This window comes from Phycodurus eques, chromosome 13 (assembly GCF_024500275.1).
Source record: "Phycodurus eques isolate BA_2022a chromosome 13, UOR_Pequ_1.1, whole genome shotgun sequence".
NCBI classification, from domain to species: Eukaryota; Metazoa; Chordata; class Actinopteri; order Syngnathiformes; family Syngnathidae; genus Phycodurus; species Phycodurus eques.
Genome location: NC_084537.1, coordinates 6,910,692 through 6,936,602, shown reverse-complemented (window position 1 = coordinate 6,936,602; position 25,911 = coordinate 6,910,692). Strand labels below are relative to the sequence as shown.

Here is a 25,911-nt window from a genome sequence, read left to right as displayed (position 1 = left end):
CCTGAAGAGCTCAGAGACAGAATTGTGGCAAGGCACAGATCTGTCTAAGGGTCCAAAAACATTTCTGCTGCACTTAAGGTTCCTAAGAGCACAGTGGCCTCCATAATCCTGAAATGGAAGACGTTTGGGACGACCGGAACCCTTCCTTGAGCTGGCCGTCCGGCCAAACTGAGCAATCGGGGGAGAAGAGCCTTGGTGAGAGAGGTCAAGAAGAACCCAAAGATAACTGTGGCTGAGCTCCAGAGATGCTGTCAGGTGATGGGAGAGAGTTCTAGAAATATGGCAGAGTGACCTGACAGAAGCCTCTCCTCAGTGCAAGACACATGGAAAGCCTGCACAGAGTTGGCTAAAAAAAAGAAACACTTGAAGGACTCCAATATGGTGAGAAATAAGATTCTCTGGTCTGATGAGACCAAGATAGAACTTTTTGGCCTTATTTCTAACTGGCATGTGTGGAGAAAACCAGGCACTGCTTGTCACCTGTCCCATACAGTCCCAACAGTGAAGCATGGTGGTAGCAGCATCATGCAGTGGGGGTTGTTTTTCAGCTGCAGGGACAGGACGACTGAATGAATGCAGCCAAGTACAGGGATATCCTGGACGAAAACCTTCTCCAGGACCTATATCTTACAATATAACAAAGAGTGAAATTTTTAAGGAGACCTGAATACTTTCTGTACACACTGTATGCGAGTTTTGTCACGAGCTGTACTAGTAGCACACAGTTGTCAAATAGTGCAACCGTTTTTACCCTACTAGTAGAGCACACACTAATACTGCATTACAGGGAATGGATACCCATCTTGAGGTCGTACTAGTTGGGCCAAAAGTGGCAGTCATAGTGATAAAAACTTAACCAGTAAGACAGTCGTTTCATTCGTACGCCGTTGTAGTTTTACTAGAGTCCTGGGTTGGTCTTACTAGGGACGACAAATAGTTTACTAGTACATGGAGCTTATTGAGTACATTCTCAAACGGCTTTCCATAAGCGTGCCTTGATTCGCCTTGTTCTTGAGAAGGACTTGGAATCGACTATCGCTTGGCTCAGCTAACTCACTACATTTGGCTTCCATCTAGTGGCGACAACACGGAGTAGTCAATTGTTGCATTGGAGTTCGTTTTCGCCGCTGGCCGTTTTACCGTGTAGTAAAAAAAAAAACAAAATGCTGTCTGCTGTGATGTCAAATGTAAAGCTTGCGTCATCCCGAGACAAAATACGCCCCAATTGAGCGACAGCGTCAAATGTTAGCCGGTCAGTTGACAGACTGACGCCGTGGAACAAGCAGTCAAGATGGACACCGCAGAGGAAGGTAGCTGGAAAAACTAAATGCCAAACCAAACGCTAGCGATAAGTTAAATAGCCAGTGTGCAAACCAGTAATATCGCTGATGTTATGATATGCCATTTATACTGCTGAGAGTGCCACTGGCTGCCCCCCCCCCCCAATTTCCTTTAATTAACCAAACTTCAGCACAAAACGAAACATGACCAGTTAGCGTTAGCCAGCCAAACAGCATTAGCTCGCACTGACTTGCGGCTAACTGGTTTTTAAATTAGAATCTTAGCTCAACCCAACAATATCTGCAGACACATCAGTGCTAGCTTCCTATGTAGATTATAATTAAAACAACGCTTCCTCATAACGTTACGTCTAATTACAGAAAAGTACGATGCGGTGTTAACCTTAGGTGACGTTATTTATCCTCATTATCCTTAGATTTATTACACAACGTGCTAATATTATTGAATTACAGTAGATGAGTTTGCTACCTGGAAAGTTGTGCATAAGGTTGACAGTTACCATTTTCCGTGAACTGAGAGTAATATATTCCCTTAGTAACAAAATTGACCCGATTATTACTACTACATAAGGCGACAATTTCTGACCGCTCTAATAGTGTCAAATTGTATTCAATATTCTGCTTTTTTTGGATACAGCCTTTATGTTGGAACGCAGACAAAAAGGTTTACCAAATTTTGGTGGTGCTTGCGCCTGTTGCCGTAATTGTATTTATTGTTCTCCCTTTGTGCACATGAAGGATGTATGCTGTGGTCTGCTACGGTTAAATCAACAGCTCTTCTGTCACATTTTAAATGTTTTGTCAATTTTTAATGAAAACGATGCTAGGTTCTCAAGGTAATAATAGTAACTATAATTGAAGGCAGTGCTTTGTCATGTGTGTCCTGTACAAAGCAGATATTTGTCGAGTGTGTCGGTCAGAGGGAACCCATGACAAACCACTCTATCATCCCTGTGTCTGCACTGGCAGCATCAAGTTTATCCATCAGGAATGGTAAGCTTTTCAAGTGTTTTCTCTTGGCTCATAAACCTTTAAATGTATGGTCAAAGAAAGGTTGCAATCATAGATCTCGAACCAGATTTGTCCTATGCACCTTGACTTATTGATGTTAAAGTTTGGAGTGGTCTGCTACGTTTGAATGCAATTTAGTTTCTGATAAAACTGATGTAATTGTGCTGCCCAGGTGTAAGACATCAGATCAGATAAAAGTTAGATACTTCATTCTTTTGTGACGGAACTGTCACCTCTCAGTTGTGACTAATTGTACATCTCTCTCTCTCTCTCTCTCTCTCTCTCTCTCTCTCTCTCTCTCTCTCTCTCTCTCTCTCTCTCTCTCTCTCGATATATATATATATATATATATAATACAACGACGCAGTGGAAAATTAGGATTTACATAGAATAAGTTCAATAAATTGGGAATCATAATAAACATAGTTCTGGCTTGCTTCTCCTAGCTTGCTGCAGTGGCTTAAACACAGCAGGAAAGAATACTGTGAATTATGCAAACACAGGTTTGCATTTACACCAAGTAAGTAATCTATTGTTATTTTGTTTATTCTTATCTTTTCTCAATCTAGTTGTTTCATAAATGTGCGCTGTTTCTTTTGTGGTATCTCTTTAATGGAAGTATGTTCAGGTGCTGTATCTTTCACTTTCCTTCTTTTTCAAACATTTGTTTTTTTTCTTCAGTATACTCTCCAGACATGCCTTCTCATCTGCCTGTCCAAGACATATTTTCAGGGCTGGTCACCAGTGTTGGAACAGCCATCAGATACTGGTTTCACTACACACTGGTGGCCTTCGCCTGGCTTGGTGTGGTGCCTCTCACAGCATGTAAGTCATACAAGTCTACTGATTAGTTTTCTTCTGTCACAGTTTTGTTGCATAAGTTAGACATAATCATTCCAAAGAGCCCTTCTTTCAAAATATCTTCTATTCATTTTTGCTTTTATTAGGACATTTAATTAAGAATTATGACACTTTACTTTTCACTTTTGACTTTAGGAAGAAGAAACAGATTTGTTTTTGACCTATAGCTATATATTAGATTTTTTTAATTTGTATTTCTACACACTTTTATTAACTGTATAGGCATTTTCGGGAGCAGAAATAGTTTTAGTTTATTAATACTGTGTATAGTGTCAAAGGTGTGAATGAAATAAATTTGAATCCCAAAGTCTCAAAGAAAATAAATCAGGTCAAAGGAAAAAAAAATCTTCATATGGATGTTTACGTTACTGAGCTCTAAATATGCTTTCCCACAGGTCGTATCTACAAATGTTTATTTACTGGCTCTGTGAGCTCTCTTCTTACCCTTCCACTAGATATGCTCTCAACGTGAGTTCAGATTTACTTATCAGCAATTGCTTTAGACTTGGTGTATTTTTATAAAAAGTCATGTAAGTACCTTATGTCTTGTTGTATATAGTATGCTGTGTGTTATTTTCCTCATTTATCTCTCTGCAGCAAGTTTTTCTCTGAATTGTTGTAATGCTGTTTTTTTTTCTTATCACAGACAAAACCTGCTTGCAGATTGCCTGCAGGGCTGTTTTGTGGTCACTTGCACACTATGCGCCTTTATTAGCCTGGTGTGGCTTCGAGAGCAGATCGTCCATGGTGGTGCCCCTCAGTGGTTGGACCAGAATCCACCACCTTTGGTTCCCAACCACCCAAATGACCCAGTACCAGCCAATGAGGTAAGCTGTTAATGAATCCTGGTATTACTTTTCTTGCAGGAATGTGGATTTGAACAGAAAATGTCCTCACTTGAGCTGGAAAAAAATGCAATAAATTACCGTAAATAGATGGATAGCTAGAAGGATATACTGTGTACAGGTGCATCTCTATACAGTGGGTATGGAAAGTATTCAGACCCCTTAAATGTTTCACTCTGTGTTATATTGCAGCAATTTGCTAAAAGCATTCAAGTTCATTTTCAAAGAGTGAAACATTTAAGGGGGTCTGAATACTTTTCGTACCCGCTGTATAACACACACACACACACACACACACACACACACACACACACGAAACAGTTACCTGTAACTGCAGCGGAACCCGTTATTCAGCCAGTAGTTGTCTACAGTGAAGGCATTTGATTTAGAGGTGAGGGGCTCGTCTCCAGCATCTTCAGCGGACATGCCCACACAGTCCTGCAGCTCGAGGGCGGGCCTTATTTTAATAATTTCAGAGCCTTATTTTACATACATGGTGCATTTTTCTTTCCAAAAGTTACCGATAATTGTTATTAAAAAAGGATGTACTTGAATTATTATGTTCTAATACCATAAGCATAAAAACAACAACGATTTTATCGTGATATCCATCCATCCATTTTTTTGTACCGCTTATCCTCAATAGGCTTGCAGGTGTGCTGGAGCCTATCCCAGCTGACTCTGGGTGAAAGGTGGGGTACACACTGAACTGGTCACCAGCCAATCACAGGGCACACATAGACAAACAACCATTCGCACTACGGACAATTTAGGGTCTTCAATTACCCTACCACGCATGTTTTTGGGGATGTGGGAGGAAACCTGAGTACCTGGAGGAAACCCACGCAGACAGGGGGAGAACATTGCAAACTCCACACGGGAGGATTTGAACCCAGGTCCTTAGAACTGTGAGGCAGATGTGTTCACCATGCCGCCGTTTATTGTGATAGTGTTTTGGAAAATACATTGTCCAAAAAAATTTGCTATCGTGACAGGCCTAGCCTCCGCGACCCGACTCTGGGTAGGCGAAAGAAAATGGATGGAGGGAAAACTTTATTTTTTACATTTATTTCTGTTGTTCAGTTATACTTTGTGAAATATTTTCATATTTTTTTTTGTGGTGATTATAGTTTACACAAACACAACAATATAAGAAAGAATGAAAATATTTATAATATAGAAATAAAGTAGAAATTTGCAATCTGAAAATTATTTTCCTATATGTTTGATATATCTGTATAATATGTTGAGTTTCTCTTTTTGAATGTAACTACTTAAATAAATGAACTCTTCTATGATATTGCAATTTATTGAGCTGCACCTGTACTTAATTAATCATGAGAAACATTCCCGAATAAGACTGATGTAGAATTCTATATTACGGCTGCAGTAATTTGCAGGCTGTATGTTCATGCCCATTCCAACGGCTTCCTTTGCAGCATCCTGACGGTATTGCTGCTGCTGTCAACATTCAGGCGGGCATGAACGCTGCCGCGGACCAGAACCCTGCTGGTCCACATGAGCCAGTACCTCCTAACCCACATGAGGATGTGGCTGCACTTGATGATGATGATGATGATGATGATGGTGAAGATGAAGATGTGGAGGAAGATGAGGATGACGAGGAAGTCAGATTGGGGGATGCTGCCAACGCTATTAATGGAGGTCAAGGTTAATTACAAAGACAATAAATTATGACTTATAATGTTATTTGTTAAAGGCCATAGCTCTGAGCTGCTTCATTGTGCAAGACAACCCATCACAAGGCCTAACTTGAGATTCTTTAAACTGAGATTTTACAACAACCTATCACGCGGCAACTAAACTAAACTGGAATGCAGATTTCACCTTTTATTGCCTCCATTTAATTTCATTGAAACATAGTAGGCCTATGTCAAGCTTTTGCTCATTGGGCTTTTAAACTATAGGTGTTCTTTTTCTACTGTTTTAGTTATAATTCTTCAACTCTTCTCTTCTGCAGCAGACCTAAACTGGAATGCTCTGGAGTGGGACCGTGCTGCAGAGGAGCTGACATGGGAAAGGGTGTGACTGTTATTCTCATAATTCTTGTTTTACTGAGTGCTGTAGTATAGCTGGCATGTGCTGCCAGTGCAATAAAGTGACTCTGTCCATGTACAACCAGCTCAGGAATCATGTAACATAATCGAATGCTTCTTCCTCTCAGAATGCTGTTTGTATTTATCCATGTCTTCTGGTCACTGCAATTGCATTAATATTCGCCTGTTTAAAAATGCATTCATTTTAACTGTCGTAATAACAATAATTTCATACCCCCAGTCTTGTTTTTAAATTTATTTTATTTTATTTTTTTAACCTTGATTTTACTGTTACTGTTGTGCTCTGAAAGACACCGTTGAATACAATTTACTATTATTATTCATCTGTTGTTTCTCTTCAGATGCTTGGCCTGGATGGCTCCCTTGTATTCTTGGTAAGTGCACAGTTTGGTTTATACAAATAGTGGCAGATAAATGAACGTGGTTAGAATATGTGCTTGTGTAAAGTATGGAATTATTAGTTACTAGTGATTATATGATGTTGCTAAAACCTGGGAAGAGAGTTGGTCAAATATGTATTGAAGGTATTGCTTTGTAATTATATAATCTAAGGGAACCCTTTTCCCTATTTAAATGATTGTAGATTTTGTGAAGATTAGTTGCATTTATTAGTCAAGCCCGTTTGGTACCAGGTTTGCATGTCAGTGGTGGTACAGTTGGGAAAGGCACAAAAACATTGATTGAGGCTGCTAAAGAAATTAAAAGAAACTACCATTTAAGTTTGCACCATAGTTTACCTCTTGTGTTTTTAATAACTGCAACAGGATAAGCGGTAAACAAGTGATGGCTATAAGGCTAAATGATTTTTGTTGTAACTGTCTTCAGCAAAAGTATATTGAAAGTGACCCTTGTTGGGTGTCTTTACTATAGGAACATGTCTTCTGGGTCGTGTCAATCAACACACTCTTCATCCTGGTCTTTGGTAAGTGACCTGTAATGTTACATTTAGGTATTGTTTGTGTTGTTTAACGGCATCACCTTCTCAAGTGACATGCCTGAATATTGGCAGGCTGGCCATGACTAGTACAACTTTAGATGTGGACCTAATGACCTAAGCTTTTTTTTCCAGCAGGTTATTAGATAGATTAGCTAGATAGACCGATAGAGAGATGAATGGATGGATGGATGGATAGATAGATGAATAGATACTTTATTAATCCCCTTGAGGGAAGTTAAATAGGTGGGCTAATACCAGTTTACCACTTGACTGGCTTGGAATGACGTCAGATCAGCTGCATCCTTGTGGAACTAAGCTATGAATTACAGTAACACTAAGGGCATAATGTTTATTTTTATTTTTTGCTCAAAGTTTCTAAAAGCCTGTTTTCCCAATTGTTAGTTTAACTGATTCTTTAAACCCCCCACTAATGTTGCAACTGAGTGTAGCAGTGCTGATTTGACAAAATACTTCCACCATAACACGGCAGCAGAGCAAATCTCTCCACATTCAATTCATCCATCCATTTTCCTCCACTTATCTGAGGTTGGGTTGCGGGGGCAGCAGCTTAAGCAGGGAAGCCCAGACTTTCCCCTCCCCAGCCACTTCGTCCAGTTCTTCCGGGGGGATCCTGAGGCGTTTCCAGGTGAGCCAAGAGACTTAGTCTCGCCAGCGTGTCCTGGGTTGTCCCCAAGGCCTCCTCCCAGTGGGACGTGCCCTGAACACCTCACCAGGGAGGTGTCTCGGAGGCATCCTAACCAGATGCCTGAGCCACATCATCTGGCTCATCTCAACGCGGAGGAACTTCTCACCCTATCTCTAAGGGAGAGCCCTTACACGGGAGTTCAAGTATCTTGGGGTCTTGTTCACCAGTGAGGGAAGAATGGAACGGGAGATCGACAGGCGGATCGGTGCGGCGTCTGCAGTGATGCGGACTTTGTATCGGTCCATTGTGGTGAAGAAGGAACTAAGCCGAAAGGTGAAGCTCGCAATTTATCGGTCGAGCTACGTTCCTACCCTAACCTGTGGTCACAAGCTGTGGATCGTGACTGAAAGAACAAGATCCCGGATAGAAGCTGCCAAAATGAGTTTCCTCTGCCGGGTGTCCGGGCTCTCCCCGAGAGATATGGTGAGAAGCTTGGTCATCCGCGAGGGGCTCAGAGTGGAGCCGCTGCTCCTCCACATTGAGAGGAGCCAGATGAGGTGGCTCGGGCATCTGATTAGGATGCCTCCTGGACGCCTCCCTGGTGAGGTGTTCCGGGAATGTCCCACCGGGAAGAGACCCCTGGGACGACCCAGGACATGCGGGAGAGACTATATCTCCCAGCTGGCCTGGGAACGCCCCTGGATCCCCTGCACCCGCGACCCGACCTCGGGTAAGCGGAAGACAATGGATGGATGAATGGATGGCAGGCCTAAACACATAATATATTGAGAGAGAGCAAGAGCAATTGATAACGAAAATATTGTACAAACAGTATAAAGGAGAGTAACTACTGCAATAAAAATCTCCAATATAGCGGGACCGCGAAGCAAGAACCGTGATATAGCGGAGGATTACTGTATCTGTGTTCCGTGGTGATGAATTGCAGGGATTAATTGTAATTCCCGGGCTGGGACTCATTATTTCCATGACATGTGCATTCTGGGACTCACATAGTCTCAAGTGTAAAATGATCTATCCAGATGTGTGTGTTTGTTAACGTGTGGCACTCTGCTATTAGTCCTAACGTAAGTTTTCTATATTTGTAGCTTTTTGCCCTTATCACATTGGCCATTTATCAATGGTAGGACTTGGTTTCGAGGAACAGGTAAGTGCACAGCAATCAGGCATTTTTGTTGTAATTGTTAGCTAATTATTGTATTTCCTGTATTGTATTCTGCATGTATTTTTGTTCTGGTGACAGATTGAAGCTTCACACTTTGAAGGTCTCATCACCACCGTAGTGGGTTACATCATCCTGGCCGTAGCTCTCATCATCTGCCATGTATCCTTTACTACCAGCAATTACCCTGCTTTAATACCTTGGATCTCAGTTGTTGAGTTTTGGTTAATTTCTTTTTAATACTCATTATAATTCCTCAAGGGAAAATTCAGCTTCCACCCCACTGTAAATTTTGTTTCCACACAAGAGGCACGTCACACACATGCAGTTAGCCTACTGTTTTTCTGAATAAAATCATTTTGTATCTATGAATATTTTGTATATTGCAGTTTAGTTTAGATGACTCGTGTAACAATTTATGAATAGTCCTTAACCATGTCCTTTGTAGGCGTTGGCTTCGTTAGTGAAATTCCAGCGCTCCAAACGTCTTCTGGGTGTCTGCTACATTGTTGTCAAGGTAAACTGCAGAAGCTTTTATATGCAGACTAATCTGTCTGTACAGTACTTTGATATTGTTACTTGACTTTGTTACGAAGCGCAGCTCCATTTCCTAGGTGTCTTTGCTGGTTGTCATGGAGATAGGCGTATTTCCGTTGATTTGTGGCTGGTGGCTGGACCTTTGTTCGCTGGTAAGACAAATTAAATATAATATTGATGCTGACAATACAGTGAGGTGCAAGCCCTCAGTTATTTTCAGTTGAGATCTGACGTGTTTAAATGTTTACTCAATGCATTTTCTCCTACCTCAGCTGAATATTTATTTGCTGTCGGTCGGAAATGTTACCATCTTTAACGACTCGATTTTTATCTTTCCCCATTTATCTTTCTACCTATACTGGTGATGTCTGTGTTAAAATAAGCATGGACCAGCGTCGGGTTTCCCTTTGACATTCACCACGTGAATAAAGGTGTTCTCCAACTAGGAGTAGACGAAAACATTTGTGCTGCTTCTTGCAGCCAACATCAGAGCAACCAGGATACTCTGCTTGTACTTTCTAAATCTTTACACAATCAGTAACAGCGAGCTAACTGGGGGCAATGCAATAGAAGACTCGACTAGAATTTATAGACAAACCTCTGAAGTCGACCGCAATCTCCCACACCAATCTCACCAACTGGGGCTTCCTTCTTGGCCCTCTCCTGGTTCACATCCTACCTCTCCCAACGGCAACAGTTTGCCTCCATCGATGGCTGCACTTCTAATTCTGCCGCAGTACAACATGGTGTCCCTCTCAGGGCTCTGTGTTTGGACCCCTCCTCTTCACTGTCTACATCCTCCCACTTGGACAAATGATCCACCACCATGGCCTCAACTTCCACTAGTGTGGTGATGACACTCAGCTGTACCTCTTCACAAAACCTTCCAAACACCTTCCCCCCCCAATCGTCTTGTCAACTACCTCAAACTTTCTAAAACTCCACAGCAACAAGGCTAAGCTCATGGTTGTGGCTCTCACAGCACTGGTCCAGAAAGTTGGAGAGCTCCCCCTTGACATGGATGGTCATTCCATCGCTCCATCCTGCAAAGTTCAGAACCTGGGTGTCATCATGGACTCCACTCTCTCCTTTCACTTCCATATAAAATCCATCCCCAAATCTCCCTCTTTCCACCCTTAAAAATATCTCCAGACTCAGTCCTTCACTCCCTGATTCTGTTGCCGAAACCCTCATTCATTTCTTCTGGCTCCCCAGCAAAGCCATGGACAGGCTCTCGTATGTCCAGAATTCAACTGCTAGGGTCATCACCCGCACCAAGCCCTGACAGCACGACTCCCACACTCATCCATCTCCATTGGCTCCTGATCAAGTCCTGCATCACCAACAAAATCCTGCTCCATACCTACAAATCCCTCTATGCACTTGCCCCCCAGTACCTGTCAGAACTCCTTCAACCATACAACCCACCCCAAGATCTTAGGTCTTCTAACTCTGGTCTCCTCTCCAACACTCTCTACCCGCCGTCAGTGTTACAGCCCCCATCCTCTGGAACTCTGTCCCTTCAGACATCCAGTACGCCTGCCCCCTCTTTGGACACTTACAAACAAAAACTCAAAACCCACTACTCAGTTGTTGATGTTTAGTGTCCTTTGTTCTGTGTTCTTCTCTGTCTACTTTGTGTAAAGCGGCCTTGGGTTCCTTGAAAGGCGCTATATACTGTAAATCCAAGCTATTATTATACATCCATCCATTTCCGAACCACTTATCCATCCACTCCAGTTTGTTGGATTATTGATTTTCTTGGTCTTGAACTACTTATCGCTCTAAGAAACCTTATAAGTAGAATTAATCTGATCCATGTTTTTGCTAATTTTGTCATCAATAAAATTTACAGTACATGTAATTGTTTTAACTAACATTTTAGCACAGTTGAGACATTATACAAGTAGCTGTTGTTTATACTCAATTTCAAAGAAAAACAAATAGTTACTGTATTTTTTCAGGTTTCTCACATCATTACCCTTTTCGTCTTTGGCTTATAATCACTGATATCTGTATGAAAGTCTGAATGCTCGAGTGCAACTATGAAAAACAGCTTGAGAGGCAAGGGAGCAATGGAGTCCATCTTAATCACAAACTGCTTTGGCTAGTTTTGTATTTTCTTGCTTGTTTTTGTCTGTTTTGGATTTGGACTTGCTTTTTGGACCATATTTACTTTAAATTTTAGGTTGAATTGTTGAGCTGGTTTTACTGCCTATGTGTTCCGAGTTCTAAAAGGCCACTGTAGATCTTTTAGAACGTTCTGGAGCTGGAATATCAGGTGGCATGACTCCCCTAACTCCATTCACTGTGAGCTGTTTCCTGAGCAGGGAACCCCTAGACTGACAGGCATTTTCAAGCAATTTCACTCATTCTCAAGCCCCACAGAATATTGTGTACTATGACTATGTAAACACCAAAACCATCAAAAGAAAGATCAGACTCTCTTCCTTCATCAGAAGAAAACTTTGTCTCTGTCTTATACCGTTCTTTAGTAATCAGCAGTCTAATATAGGCTTCTTTCAACCAAATATTTTTCTGGAGCAAGAAAACTAAGAGCCTGAGAAAAAAGGCGGACTTCGACTGAGGTTTTACTTGATTCGACAGACACACAGACTAGTGTCCTCCTCTCAGTCGACAAGAAATTGTCAATTACACTTGACTTGCTTCGCCAAGAGATCACCGAACTCAGAAACAGCTTCGAGTTCACACAGACACAGGTCAAGGAGCTAAGATTAGATAATACTGCGCTCCGATCAAATATGATGTCAACGTCAGCAGAACAACAAATTCTTAGACTGATACAGCAAGATACAGTCGACAAGATTACCTTTCACCGTGTTCAACAATTAGGATGCCCTCGTCCAGGAAAACGACCGCGTCCCATCATTTCAAGGTTTGAACACTTTCAGCAGAAAGAAGATGATGAAGAACCACCGTGAGAAAGGCAAACGATCGTGGCTATTTGTCAACAAGCTATACGTCGACGGCCAACTGTATCGTGATGCCAACGTCAGGCACTGGCTCTTCTAGATAAGTACTTCTTCTGATCTGTTATCGTTATTAATTGTCAACAGCGGATTGTATTTTGTTTCATTCTTTTTTCTTCTTCTTTTTTTTTGATAAGATTACATCTAATTGATGTTTTGCCTTTTGAAGTTGGTTACATAGAAGGGTAGCAAACAAACACTGATAATAGAAAACAAACAGTGACAAGGGGATAATATGGTGTGTGGTGGTTGTCTGTAGTTATTGTTATTAATTGCTGATATGCTAACAGCCAATCAACGCAGGAACGGATGGCTATGGCTCAGCGGTTCAAATCCATCTTGCAGGCTCAGCAAAACACCTTTATCCGACAAGCTGCCATCCAGGATTCAGGCGCAAAAGTTAGTTTTTTTTGCTGGCATTCAAACTAGCGAAGACCAGTAAGCCTCTTTCCCAAGGAGAGTTTCTGAAAGCATGCATGGTAGAGACAGCAAGTATCTTGTGTCCTGAGAGCAAGAACACATTTTTAAACATTAGCTTATCACGTTAAGACAGTGACTCACCGTGTTGAGTTAATTGATGAAGACTTAGCTAACAAGCTAAACAAAAAGCAGTCATTTACATTGTATTCCTTGGCACTGGACGAAAGTAAAGACAAAGGATACCGCTCAGCTTTAAATGTTTATTATTAATTATTATTAATGACAATTTTTAGATAAATTGAGGAGTTTTTTACCATGGAATCCCTGAAGGGAAAAACGCGTGGAGAGGATTTGTATGACACTGTGTTGGGGGTCATCAAGAGGCGCCAGCTACCTTGGAGTACGCTCGCCAACATTACCACAGATGGATTGCCAAATCTGACTGGAAAAACCGTCGGGCTGCTAAAAACAATCCCAAGAAAGGGTGAAAGAGGACAACCCTGAGCAGGCGGTAGTTTTTCTACCCTGCATAATCCACCAGGAAGCATCGTGTAAATTTGTTCTGTAGCTTGACCATATCGTAAAGCCAGTTGTAAAACTTCGGCATTGTCATTGTAGCGTATATTGGTCAGATAAAAAAATTATTAATTTAGGAGAAAAGAATAAGCCGGAAGCGACGCTTGCATTACTTCCGGTTTACCGTAATTTTAAATTTAATTGTTAAAATCAAACTAATGTCTCGAAAAGGGCCCACGTCACGTTTTATGTATAAAATTTAGGGAAAATTAGCTTTTTATCAGTCTCGTAATCTGAAGTTTGCCACACTTTATGAAATTTTGAGTTCTAGATGACAGAGGCTTACTTGAACTCAGAACACACACACAAAATACAACCAAGAGTGGAATTTTATGGCATATTTAATGACATCTAGAAGGGATCTAGAGGGAAACACACAAAATGGATCTAACTAAAGAAAAACAAAACAAATAATGGTAAATCAGCGTACAAAAAGGGGAATAGTGTGTTGGACTAAAGTTGGAAACGTGAGCCTTTACTGCATTGAATCAGAGCGAGAGAAAGCAAAGTTGGGATTTCGTGTGAAGCTAGTAATTTCCCCAAAATTATTAGGCACTGATGTAGTACATCATAGTAAGGATTGCAGTGTCGACTCACGAACGGAGATCAACTGGTCTTTGGGCAGTGGTCTTCCTCCCGACCTCAGGCGGAAACGAAGCAGATTTGGTTGAAGGAAAATAAAAACGAAAAGGAAAGTTGTTGTCCCGTTTGGATGCGCTCGTAACTTTCCTGCCGGTTGAACTGGTGGCGGGCCGAGCTCTGGCCCTCAGATGCGTGCGGGACCGGTAGAGGATGCCGGGAGTTGCTTGCTGAGTCTCCGCCGACCGATCGTGGCTAGGAAAAGCGATCAAAGCCGTTTATTGTTTAAACTTTGGTCGTTGCAGATCGGTTGCTTATTGTTCAATACAATATTTCGTACTGTTTGATTTCAAATCACGAGGAACAGTTCTCAAAATCTTGCAGAGGACCTGTAAAACTCACAATAGTGGCACAGACACCAAGGCATACATTTGGAATATTTCTACAGAGTTCATAAGATATCAAAACGGACATTTTATCTTCCGTTAACAAACATCAAAGGCGAGTCCACGGGTACAAGCTTGCAGTTCCTCTCAACACCAGTGGATGGCCCCTTATGTGCATATTTGAATATTAACCAAATAGTCTTCTTGGAGGAAGAATCCCTCAACCTTTTGGGCGGGGAAGGAGTCTTTTGAAGCCAGGAATCAAGATTTGACAGGAAACTGCTAATTAGGTTAAGGTCCACTTGACGTACACCAGGCATTCTCCATGTGGCCGTCTCTCAGCACGGCAGCGTGGAGGAATGGGGTTATCAAGTGTTTGGGAGTCCCTGTGGCACCTCCAATTGCAGTAGCATATCCACTACATCAGTTTATTAAGTTTCTCGAAGAAACTGATTCTGATCACCAGGACTTGCTTTATCACTCAAATGTCCGCTGGTTAAGTTTGGGGAAAGTGTCAGGTCTCATTTTTGGGCGCAACTTGAGGAAGCTGACGTTTTTCCTGAACTGAGTGACACAGATTGGCTTTGTGATTTAGCTTTTGCTGTGGACATACTGACACACGTGAATGAGCTGAATGTGAAACTACAAGGGAAAGACCAGTTTGTGCATGAAATATATACAAACATCAGAGCCTTCAAAACCAAGCTGGCTTTATTCTCAAAGCAAATGTCAAACAAGTAATTTCTTCATTTCCCCACACTGGCTACGCTAAAAGAGGCTCCTCAACATGTGAAAAAATACAGGAAATCGCTAGACGACCTGCATGGAGAAATCTGCAATCAGTTCTCTGATTTTGGAAAAATTGACAAGTCACTTCAGCTGGTGTCATGTCCCCTCACATAAGACATTGAAACAGCACCACAGGAGCTGCAGTTTGAACTGATTGATCTCCAATGTGATACTGTCTTAAAAGAGAAGTTCAACTCTCTTAAACTGGATGAGTTTTATGTATGCTTCATTATGCGCAGAGAAATTTCCCAAAATCCGGAAGATGGCACAGAGGATCCTGGTGTTGTTTGGCTCTACATATGTGTGTGAACAGACTTTTAGTGTGATGAACACCAACAAAGCATCCTACAGATCCCACCTGAGTGATGAACACCTCAGATCTGTTCTGAGAATTGCCACCACAAAACTAACACCAAACTTGGATGCACTGGCAAAAAAAGGTGATCAACAACACTGTTCTGATTAAAAGTAAATGTAAGTATTAACACTACAATGCCTTTTTTTAAATTGGTTGTTTATGTTTAATATGTAAGCATCTGGTCCTGGCTTGGCCCGCCTGTAAAAGTTTAAAAGCCAGTGTGGCCCCTGAACCAAAAGGTTTGCCCAACCCTGCTTTAAAGTGTTTAATGACACCCCAACTGTAGTTTACTGAAAAAACTAAACACGCAACAAAAACAATTACACAATGTATATTTTAGTAAAAGACACATTATTGTTGTAGAAAATCGTCAGCATAATGCTGTTAGCAACGGAAAACCCATTGATGGGGTAGCTAGCTAGAATTCGCATTAGATCACCTTCAAATAACGAATATTTATCCGTAGTAACACATACAGATGGGTAATATAAAAATACTCAAGAGGCGAGGCATATATTCTTCCTAATCTGTGGAAAACGGGTTAAATTAATGTTTTATCGCCACGTTCTTCTATATTTGTAAGCGTACTGCAAACGTGTAGTTCCATGCATGTATCACTACACACTGCCCCCACACAGGGGGCAGTGTGTGTGTGTGTGTGTGTGTGTGTGTGTGTGTGTGTGTGTGTGTGTGTGTGTGTGTGTGTGTGTATATATATATATATATATATATATATATACACACACACACACACACACACACACACACACACACACACACACACATATATATGTGTGTGTGTGTGTGTGTCAGATCGGGCGGACTCCGGTGTAAAAAAATGTCATTGGGACATCCTTATCTTGAACCTTCTTTATGTGGCAAAAATCATAAGAAAATGTCAGCCCTTGCCCACATACCATAGAATCAGACAGCACAGCACATTAGTTTGCTCATTGCAGGAGATGTTTGACGCAACCTTCAAAGATAGGGAGCAGAGTTTCGACTCATCCCCGGGTACCACCATCTTCCTCCACTGGCTGGTTGGCATGGTCTACGTCTTCTACTTTGCCTCTTTCATCCTGTTGCTCAGGGAAGTAAGTAGAGCACATCTGTTTCTCACAATGAAGTTCTATAAGTGGTATCAAGATGTCCTTCAAAGTCTTAATATGATTTACGTTCCTGTTTGGAGGTTCTCCGACCTGGTGTGCTGTGGTTCTTGAGGAACCTGAACGATCCAGACTTTAACCCAGTTCAAGAAATGATCCACCTTCCTATTTACAGGCACCTCAGAAGGTTTTTACTGTCTGTGGTCAGTCAAGTCTTTGTTTCTCACAGTCTTTCTAAATGTCTGTTAGCCTTCCTACTGTCATATCAAGTTGAGCTTTAAAGTTAACCTGAATGAAGTAGAGAAATAAGGTGCTATATGCTCAAACCACTGATGCCTTGAAATGTATTAGCAAGTAACATGAATAACTTTTTTTTTTGTTTTTTGTGTACTGTGTGTGATATTTAGGTGGTGTTTGGTTCCATTGTTCTCCTGATGCTTTGGCTTCCTATTAGGATCATTAAACATTTATTTCCCACCTTCCTACCCTACAATGTCATGCTTTACAGGTACACAGAACTAACTTGACTGTTGTCATTTACTCTGGTCTCTGTGCATTACTTTTAATTTATTTTTTAATCAAAAACATTACTTGATACTTATTGTTTAAAAAATGGTAGTTGATTCCGACTTTGACTCTGAATTGAGTTGTATATATACCTTGTTTCTGCAGTGATGCTCCTGTCAGTGAGCTGTCATTGGAGCTGCTTTTGCTTCAGGTTGTCCTTCCGGCATTGTTGGAGCAGGGTCACACTCGCCAGTGGCTCAAAGGACTCGTCCACGCCTGGACTTATACTGTTAGCTACGTGCTGTAGGTTGCAGGCACTTACACTCTCATCATTAAATGCTAATGACAGCACAGGGGGTCCTCAGTTTACGATGGAGTTGTGTTCTGCGGCAGAGGCGGAGCCTGAATTTATACGCAAGTCTGAACATGCCATCGACAACTGCTAACGTCGTATTAAAGTCACAATTCCAGTAAATATTTGTATGAAAAATACTTTAGGCCATTAATATAAAACAACAAAATGAAAAACAGCGGGCTGTAGGCCCTACTGTGGGATTTTTGTCCCTGCTTGGTTTGGGTGGGGTCCACCTCCCACACTCGGGGGCGGGTAGTGGGTGCTTGGCTGGAATGTGTGCGTGTCCTTGTCCTGGCCTATCTTGTCCTGTCCTTCCCTCACAGGGTGTAGCACTCCTGACCCATACAACACTCATATCTAATGTTTCATTGTTCTCGCGATACACTGATTTACTTTTGTCATCTTGTTTAGAATGAGTGCTTTGTCTTTTGTCTTCTTTTCTCACTCCCCTCTAGAAACGTTGTTCTGTTCGACTGATCGAGTCTGATTCTCAATAAATATCCATTATAATATTAAGAAACCACAGCGGCAGGTTAAAAACTCAACTGTAACACAGTAAAACTGTTCCGGCATAAAAGGGAGACAGATCCTCCATTCTGCTTGACCTAACAGCCGAACAGGACAAAAAAAGAAAAACAGAAAGTACGGTTATAACTGAGCATGCCTTTTATACGTATTCTTATAATGTTGAAATGTTGACTGTCGATACTGAGAACACCCTGTACTAAAGTTCGCAAACAATTCAGATCAAAATGTCTCGCTCTCACATGAAGTCTGGCGGTTTGCTGATATTTGGTGATCAATGGACATATTGCAGGGACCTGCACTCCTATTTGCTGGGAGATCTGGAAGATAATGACAATCAACCTAACATCCCTCCTGGTCACCATGACAACAACCAGATCCCTGACCTCGGTGAGGGGCTTCATGCAGCCCATCAGGCCATCTTGCAGCAGGGTGGCCCAGTGGGTTTCCGGCCATACCATCAGCCCCTCAACTTCCCCGTTAAGGTGACAGACCACAAGCGAGTTAATGATCTCTAATAGTTTGTTTGAAGTGGATCTCCTGTGTTAACCTCTGTGGTTTCTGCCTGCCAGATAATTCTGCTGGTTATTTTAATGTGTGTCACGCTGCTGCTGGCAAGTCTGTTCTGCCTCACACTACCTGGTAAGCACAGGCATATAGCTGACATTTTTTTAAAGGTTCCATGCCATCAAATTTAATTATTTTTTGTTGTTGTTGTTTTTTTGTCATTTTATCAGGTTTGCAAGATAATTTGGGTTGAAAATGCCCTGGATGCCATTTTTAAAGCTGTTGTAGTTGTTTTTCGCCCAGCAGTTGAGATGTCTGGATTTTTAATTAATATTCAATATATAAATAAGCTTTGCTCTGACTGGATCACTCATCCTCTTAATTTAAATAATGCGAAGCAACTTCGCTCTGATTGGCCGTTGCCGATATCTCGGCGGCCATAATGACGTCACGTTTGGATCCTTCGATGTGGAGCAGCTTTTTGTGGAGCAGAATTCACCAAGCGTTGGAATGTTCCCCCACTAATAGGGAACATGAGCGGAAATGACAGTTGTGACTCACAACCCCACAAGTCAGGGACATGGGTGAAAATAAAAGAGGAGGATATTTTGAGAGGATGGTCCTGCACTAACATTCACAGAATTCTACATAACAGGTGTGATTCGCACACATTTTGTAGACAATGACTGCAAGCTGCACTATTTCATCCACACTTTCATTATAAGTAATACATATACCGGTAGTTAAGTATTGTTAAAACACAACACATGTATGCTTACTGTATGATAGTTTGGCGGCGGCCGCGCACTCAATCCCGGAAATTCATTTGGAGCATTTGTGTGAAAGCTTATGTTTATGAAGTCACCCTCCACGTAATGGGCCTGAACATAGCACAATTCTGGTTCAGAAATGCTTAAGAATTTCTCCCAAAATAAATTGAAGCCTTTTATTCCTCAACTCCTCTGAGTTTGGCAGGTGATGCAAAGCTTAAGCTTTGCTCAAGGCAGACAGCCACATTGTCACTCAGCCATTTTTTTCCTGACATGTGTGGGCGTGTAGCAGCTACAAAGTGGGAAGGTTCTTGATTATTAATTGGCGAAATTATGTTGATGGCATGGGACCTTTAAGAGGTAATAGTCAATGAATGTCTTATCGGCCTCCTTTTCCAGTGTGCGTGGGTCGCTGGCTAATGTCGTTCTGGATGGGGAGCGCCATGGTTCACGAGCTGTACACAGCAGCCAGTGGCCTCTATGTTTGCTGGCTGTCCATTCGAGGTGCTACCGTGTTGCTATCCTGGATGCCGCAGGGATGGACCGCCATCATGCTTAAAGCCCATGAGTGGACCCTCATGGTAAGCTCGGGCTAAGATAAAGTTCTTCTGTATTTGTATGTGCATCCCATGGTTATACAGTATTTTAATATGTTCTGGTGCTTCTCTTCAAAATAACAGATTGTGAAGACTGTGGTAGTTGCAACACTCCTAGCCGGAGTGATTCCTCTGCTTTTGGGTCTCCTGTTTGAGCAGGTCATTGTGGCTCCTCTCAGAGTCCCATTAGACCAGACCCCGCTCTTCTACCCCTGTCAGGTACGGTATGGGCCATAGAGTTGTGTGGACAAGATCAATATAGCTGTTTATCAACTTAAGTATTTTCATGATTGCGTCAGGTATACTCGAAAGAGTTGAACAATGCCAGGTAACCAGCATGCATCTCTCACTGTGTGTCCACGGTTAAATTGCTGTTTTTGTGTTTATGTTGCAGGACTGGGCCCTGGGTGTCCTCCATTCTAAAATCATTGCTGCTGTCACACTGATGGGCCCTCAGTGGTGGCTCAAGACTGTAATTGAGCAGGTCAGGCACACATAACTTGTATGAAGTAGCTTAAAAAGCAAATGGTGTCTCTTTCAAGTCAACTTTTCAAATATCACTGTGTGTGGATAATTAATGTTATTGTCATTATTGTCATTTTACTGCAGCTTTGTTTACGTCTGCAGCTAAAGCGAACCCAAATGCACCAACTGTGTTATAGGTGTATGCTAACGGTATCAGAAACATTGACCTTCACTTCATTGTGAGGAAACTAGCTGCCCCAGTTGTCTGCATCCTGCTGCTGGCTCTATGTGTCCCCTACACAATCTCAAAAGGCATAACACCTCTGCTGGGTGAGTAGATTCCACTACTATGCTCACTGTTTGTGGAGTTAGGGTCGAAGATGCAAAATGTTCATTCTGACCGAGTTATTATATTCTACCTCCCTCCCCCTACTACGCCCATGTTCTCCTCTCGCATCTCTTCCCACATCTTGTCCTCCACCACAAACAGATGTGCAGTCGGAGATGCAGACACTTGCAGAGAGGAGGATCTATCCATTCCTACTCATGGTGGTTTCATTGTTGGCAATTCTGTCCTTCCAAATACGCCAGTTCAAACATCTGTACGAGCACATCAAGAATGACAAGTTAGTAAACTATCTAACATGTTAATGTTGGCGGAGTATCAGGCAAACACATGATACGCTAAATGCAAGCAAGGAGAGACTGAAATTCCACCATTCTTAAGAGTTGTTCATTTGTTCACTAAAAAGGAGAAATAATCAAAGAAGTTCTAAGAGTAATACAGTGGCGTGGAACCTCCCAAGTCGGACACAATACGTTCGTTGATGATAGTGTACTTCCTATTTGTTCAGACTTTTAAAAAATATTTTGCAATAATTCTGTTACCATGTCATGAACCTCAATGTAACTACAGTATATAGGCAAAGCCTTAATAACATTTTAACATGATGGAACATTAAGGGCTCCATTTTCCTGACTCGCGCAAATCCGGCGCAGTGTGTGGTGTATTGCTGCGAAGGGGCGGGTTTGACAGGATTGTGGTATTCTCGTAGACGCGCAAAGCCAGTGTATTCAACAAATGGGGCTGTCTGCGCTGGTGAGCATAAACACTGCTGACTTCATTCGCTGCCAATCAAAGCTCTTAAAGCTTTAATTTCTTTTTAAATGGGCGCAATGACAGTCTCACATGCACGGAGAGAGCAATCCGTACAATTGTTACTTGGCCGTGTGGCAAAAGACAACATCATGATACAGTATATGCAGGATGAGCTGGTCATATACGTACCTACTAACCTCGGGCAATTAAAATATGTCCGCCGAATAAATTTATCCCCACCCATACATGATTGTTCCATGTCCCATATGTGCTCCCCAGTGGGGTGACTTAAACAAATAATAATGGGCTAATCATGCCGATAATAATGATGGCGCTTTCATAATTTAGAGGGTCCGCTGTTGGCATACTTCAATCCTCTTCAGTCGAGGCCGGTTCTTTCATTCCCTTCTAAAGCAACACAAATAGTCTCGCAGATGGTGACGTCATAAATGCAGAAGAGGGGCCGTGCGAGACTGGAGCATTGAACATTTGCGGTCTTATTAAATATAGAATGAGCTGGTGAGACATTGCTGGCGACTTAAATGTGTCCGCGGACCTCATATCCCCTCAAACAATCGTTCATTAACCCCCCCACCCCACACACACACACACACACACACACACACACACACACACACAGACAATAGCAGTGTGCCGGAGAGTAAGTTGATTTAAAAACCATTTAGTAATGTTAACAATAATAATAATGCTTTCAAGGAAATCCATCCATCCATCCATTGTCAACACCGCTTATCCTGGTTAGGGTCACGGGGCGCTGGAGCCTATCCCAGCTGACTTCGGGCGAAAGGCGGACTACACCCTGAACTGGTCGCCAGTCAGTCGCAGGGCACATATAGACACGGACAACCATTCGCGCTCACATTCACACCATCACTGAGTGGGAACTGATCCCACGCTGCCCTCACCAAAGTCAGGCGAGTGCACCACTACACCATCGGTGACTTGCTTTCAAGGAAATGACAATGATTAAGAGGTTTTGGTCATCCACCACACACGTCCGAGGACCTTTCTGCCTGCATGTGCATACACGGTATAGTCGGTTGAAGGTATTTATGATTTTTGCACTGAATCTTATATTGCGCTATACAGTATACATTACTGTGAAGGGATTCAGTTTATACCGTGATATGAATTTTAGGTCATTCCTCCACACAAGCAGACTTCAAGTCTTGAAGGTTCCGTGGGCTTATTTTATGAACCTTGAGTTTCAGGACTTTCCAAAATTTTCGATTGGATTCAAGTCAGGTGATTGGCTGGGCCATTCCAGCAGCTTTATTTATTGTTCTTGTTGAAACCAATTGAGAGTTTCCTTGGCAGTATGCTTTGGATCTTTATCCTGCTGAAATGTCCATGTTCATTTTCATCATCCTCATAGATGGCAGGTGAAGTGGACCCTCTTCTTCTTTCAATGTTTCTGTTTGTAGCCCTCAATGGAAAAAAGAGTTTGGACATCACATGGATAGACACGTCAAAAACAGGCAGTTACTTTGAAGCTTTCTCACAGCCCACTCTGGCGTAGAGTATAATCATTTTATCATTAGCAGTATTGTACTGAGCAACCTTGTCAGTGACGTGTGTGTTGCTTTTCCACATCACATGTCAAATAACCGGAAAACTGCAAACGCACACTCATGGAATTTATTATTAAACTTAAGTCTTGTAGTGCTTGCAGAAGTCACAAAATATGCTGAGGATGTCACACAGGATGAAGGCTTGGCATCGGGATTTTACAGTGTTCGAATTTGGAAGTTCCACTAGTTTTCTTTGCATGTGTAAAAGAACCCTTTACATCTGTTTTCAGGGAAAAAGTAGATGAGTTAAAATTGATGTTTAAAGCATCCTTACCGTCCCTTCCCTTCAGGTACCTGGTTGGACAGCGACTGGTCAACTATGAACGCAAGGCAGGAACGAATTTATCCACCACTTACAGCACCTCTTCATAGACCTGACTCTTGTGTTGGATCAGTAGCTCACTCTCCGGTACCGAGAGCTAACAGTAACACCAGCTACTGTGGTAAAACTCCCTCTGCTCGACTGCCTGATGCAACCTTTAAAAACGCTTTTGTCAAAGTAAGGTGAGGTTTAGGTCTGTGTTGTTGGTACCCAGGCTGCAAAAACTTGTCAGAATCAATGATGAGTGCCAAACTTAATAGTCCATTGTTCGCAGTCGAGTAGTTTCTTTTTTTTATTTACTGCATGTACTGAGAGTCAACAATCTTTCTGTTGATAGATGGCCTCTCCCAATCCCCTTACAGTTGTGATTTGTACTTTGTTACCCTCAAATTGTGCTTTCTTTTTCTCTTAACTAGTCCAACTCTATGCCTCTGACATTGCAACTATGCTGAGCAGAGAGAGAGGGACAGATTTTTCTGTTCATCCTTCCTAGTAGTCAGCTTGTGATTTATCCAGAGGGAACTATATTGTGGAACTAATGATTTTACATTTGTTTTTTATCATTTTTACCCCAGTTGAAGATTGAATTTCAGTGACAAAAGGAAAATATGGACAGACTGGAACATGTTTTAAAGGGCAGCACACAGAATGTTAACATTATATTGACAAGTACAACTTGACACTGGTTATTTTTATTCTTCACTGGTTATTTTTAGTCTTTAAAAAATATGCTGCTATGAAGTGTATACAGTACTGACTGCATATATGCTTGTAACATGGATTTTGTTTTTCAGTTGAAAATGTGCAAAAACACTGAATAGTACAGAAAATAAAAATAATTTTTTGTTACACCTTGGCCTGGGGAGCCCCCATTATGGTAGTGGGTTAGGATTATTAAGCAACTTTCAGTGTTTTTCGTTTTCTTTTTTTATGTTCTTTTTTTTCCATTTTCTTTTTTTAAAATAAATATATATAATGTCCTGCCATTTGTCTTAGCACATGCACTTAAACCATTGTCAGGGTGTTCCTGCATTGGCAACAATAACTCTACTCTTGTGTCCTAGTTGCATTCAAAACACTAATAAAGCGTTGACTTAGATATTTTCTCCACAGCTCCACACAGTTGTACTTTGTGAAACATGATTGTACAACCCTAATTCCAATGAAGTTTGGACGTTGTGTTATACATAATTAAAAACAGAATACAATGATTTGCAAGTCCAACCTATGTTTAATTGAATACACTACAAAGACAAGATGTTTATTGTTCAAACTGATAAACGTTATTGTTTTTAGCAAATAATCATTCACTTAGAATTTTATGTTTCCAAAAAGCTGGGACAGGGTCATGTTTACCATTCAATAAACGTTTGGGAACTGAGGACACTAATTGTTGAAGCTTGGTAGGAGGAATTCTTTCCCATTCTTGCTTGATGTACAGCTTCAACTGTTCAACAGTCTGGGGTCTCCCATTGTCGTATTTTACGCTTCATAACGCATCACACATTTTCAATGGGAGACAGGTCTGGACTGCAGGCAGGCAAGTCTAGTACCCGTACTGTTTTACTACGAAGCCACACTGTTGTAACACGTGCAGAATGTGGTTTGGCATTGTCTTGCTGAAATAAGCAGGGGCATCCATGAAAAACACGTTGCTTGGATGGCAGCATATGTTTCTCCAAAACCTGATGTGTAAGTTACCCATGCCATTGGCACTAACACAGCCCCATACCATCAAAGAAGCTTGCTTTTGAACTTTGTGTTCATAACAGTCCAGATGGTTCTTTTCCTCTTTGGTCCGGAGGACATGACGTCCACAATTTCCAAAACACAATTTGAAATGTGGACTTGTCGGACCACAGAACACTTTTCCATTTTGCATCAGTCCATCTTAGATGAGGTCGGGCCCAGAGTGTTGTTGATAAATGGCTTTGACTTTGCATAGTAGAGTTTCAAGTTGCACTGACGGATGTAGCGCCGAACTGTATGTACTGACATTGGTTTTCTGAAGCGTTCCTGAGCCCATGTGGTGATATCCTTTACACATTGATGTCGGTTTGTGATGCAGTGCTGCCTGAGGGATCGAAGGTCACGGACATTCAATGTTGGTTTACGGCCTTGCCGCTTACGTGCAGTGATTTTTCCAGATTCTTGGAACCTTTTGATGATATTAAACAATTCTAAGTTAATGATTATTTGCTAAAAACCATAAAGTTTATCAGTTTGAACATTAAATGTCTTGTTTTTGTAGTGTATTAAATTAAATATAGTTTGAACATGATTTGCAAATCATTGTATTCTATTTTTATTTATGTTTAACACAACGTCCCAACTTCATTGGAATTGGGGTTGTAATACGGCAATGTTGAATAAGCTTAATGTTCATTTAAGACTAACTTCAGTGCTAATTGAAGTTAGGATGTTTTGTTCATCAGTTGCTATCGTATTTTAATTAAAATGTGTTTTTGTTAAGAGCGTCAGTCAGTCTTTTACGATGATTGTAACTTGGTAACATTAAGTTTTGTAATGTTTTTCATCATGGCATTTCTTTTTCATGTGTAGCTTCTGAAATA

At 41.5% G+C, this 25,911-nt stretch overlaps 1 protein-coding gene across 3 annotated transcripts; it reads left to right on the top strand.

The window, feature by feature from the left end:
• The first annotated feature begins 1,072 nt into the window (after positions 1–1,072).
• Positions 1,073–24,187, top strand: LOC133412161 (E3 ubiquitin-protein ligase MARCHF6-like). Of its 3 annotated transcripts, none has more exons than XM_061695314.1 (26): positions 1,073–1,310; positions 2,198–2,294; positions 2,759–2,832; positions 2,994–3,137; positions 3,569–3,641; positions 3,820–4,000; positions 5,458–5,689; positions 6,000–6,061; positions 6,438–6,470; positions 6,967–7,018; positions 8,786–8,844; positions 8,941–9,021; positions 9,308–9,376; positions 9,474–9,548; positions 16,454–16,588; positions 16,684–16,803; positions 17,008–17,108; positions 17,273–17,410; positions 18,280–18,472; positions 18,560–18,629; positions 19,664–19,845; positions 19,945–20,079; positions 20,255–20,344; positions 20,523–20,655; positions 20,816–20,951; positions 23,307–24,187. In XM_061695314.1, exons 1-26 carry the CDS (start codon positions 1,292–1,294, stop codon positions 23,386–23,388), a joined length of 2,766 nt encoding a protein of 921 aa, XP_061551298.1. In that variant the 5' UTR covers positions 1,073–1,291; the 3' UTR covers positions 23,389–24,187. The 3 variants fall into 3 exon arrangements, with proteins under 3 accessions (XP_061551298.1, XP_061551295.1, XP_061551297.1); XM_061695311.1 differs by having other exon boundaries at positions 2,195–2,294; XM_061695313.1 differs by lacking the exons at positions 20,816–20,951; positions 23,307–24,187 and having other exon boundaries at positions 2,195–2,294; positions 20,470–20,649.
• The last annotated feature ends 1,724 nt before the right edge of the window (positions 24,188–25,911 follow it).